Source organism: Dendrobium catenatum, unplaced genomic scaffold (assembly GCF_001605985.2).
Source record: "Dendrobium catenatum unplaced genomic scaffold, ASM160598v2 original_scaffold_125461, whole genome shotgun sequence".
In the NCBI taxonomy this organism is placed as follows: Eukaryota; Viridiplantae; Streptophyta; class Magnoliopsida; order Asparagales; family Orchidaceae; genus Dendrobium; species Dendrobium catenatum.
Genome location: NW_021443896.1, coordinates 1 through 1,715, shown reverse-complemented (window position 1 = coordinate 1,715; position 1,715 = coordinate 1). Strand labels below are relative to the sequence as shown.

At 48.9% G+C, this 1,715-nt stretch overlaps 1 protein-coding gene across 1 annotated transcript; it reads left to right on the top strand.

Moving 5' to 3' along the window:
* Positions 1 to 256: 256 nt before the first annotated feature.
* Positions 257 to 1,273, top strand: LOC114578710. The gene has a single exon (XM_028692137.1). It carries the CDS (start codon positions 257 to 259, stop codon positions 1,271 to 1,273), a length of 1,017 nt encoding a protein of 338 aa, XP_028547970.1.
* The last annotated feature ends 442 nt before the right edge of the window (positions 1,274 to 1,715 follow it).

Below are 1,715 nucleotides of genomic sequence, written 5' to 3'. Positions count from 1 at the left end.
TGCTCAGTTTGACGTTTGCTTGGCTACGACCCAGGCTGTGATTGGGTGGCTTGTTCTCGCTAACCTGGATCGGTGGTTGGTTGCTGTTGTGTACGCCAGCAAGGATTACCACTCTCGAAGGTTATTGTGGAATGACATTGGCGGTTTGATTACTTCGGACCTCCCAGTTATTGTGGGAGGGGATTTCAACTGCTGCTTGGCGCAAGAAGAGAAGAAGGGTGGCCGGCGGTTTTCCTATTCGGCTGGTGATCAAGAAATGGTGGAATTTATGAGTACTCATGATCTCCATGATCTTGGATTCTCTGGACCCACTTTTACGTGGTCTAATAACAAAAGTGGCAGTAGCAAAATTTGGGTTAGACTTGATCGTGTCCTGATGAACTCTGAAGGCTTGCGGCGTGCCCCGTTGGCTAATGTCCGACATCTCGTCCGTATTTCTTCGGACCACTGCCCGTTGTTGGTTACCCTGGAGTCGGCCTCTCGCTCTAAGGGATCAAAATGGCTGCGGTTTGAAGACATCTGGATGACGTATCCAGCTACCTGGAAGCTGGTGTGGAAGAATTGGAACAAATTGGATTATGGGCAACCGGATGCTATTCTGAATCGTAAATGCTCCAGAACGCTGCGGGCTCTATACCACTGGAGTCGGAATCGCCTGAAGGAGCTAGGGGAGCTGAAATCTTCGTTGGAAGCCCGCATTGAGACGCTGCAGATTGCAGAGGGCTCGCTGGATGGTCTGACGACCGAACAAGATGCTGAGCTCCGTCGTTTGGCTGGGGAGCTGATCACCACGCTACCCCGTCTGACTACGTGGTGGAGACAGTGCGCTAAGACCAAATGGATTGAAGAGGGAGATGCTAACTCCCATTTCTTTCATACTAACGCTTCTGCTCGTAGGCGCGGGAACACTATTAAGGAGCTATCTGACAGCAATGGGGAACGGATCCTGGAGCCGCAGCTTATCCATGACGAATTCTGGAATTTTTTTTCGCTGAAATGGAGAGATAGGCAGGTGAGGTTAGAAGATTGGCCGGTTTTCAATGATGAAGACAGAGTTCCTGCTCATTTTCAAACCATGCTGGACGCGGAGGTGACGGATCTGGAAATTCAGCAGGCAGTTTTCAGCCTTGGTAACAACCGCTCTCCGGGCACTGACGGTATTAATGCTTCCTTTTTGAAATTTTATTGGAAATCATTAAGGGAGATGTCTCTCAGGCCATCTCCCATTTCTTTTGTACTAATTCTATGTGTGAGAACTGGAAGGAAACAATAGTTGTCCTTATCCTGAAACTTGCTAATGCGAAATCAGCCGAGTAAATTCCGACCAATTAGCCTATGTCAGAGCTTCTACAAGGTGGTGGCTAAAGTTCTGATTAACCGGCTGAAGCCGGTGCTGAGTAGCATTGTGGGCGAGGAGCAGGGGGCGTTTGTCCCTGGCCGGAGCATCACTAATCACTGTTTGATTGCCCAGGAGGTGATGGATAAACTCAAGCATTCGTCCCAAAAATCGGGCTTGATGGCTCTAAAGGTTGATATGGAGCAAGCGTACGACTGCATGGCTTGGAGCACTCTGGATAAGGTCATGAGACTTATGGGATTCAGCGATAAGTTTATTCATTGGATTATCCAATGTGTTACCTGGCCCAAGTTTTCGTTACTTATCAATGGGCTGAGAACAGATTGGATAAGGGCGGAGAGTGGATTCCGACAAGGCT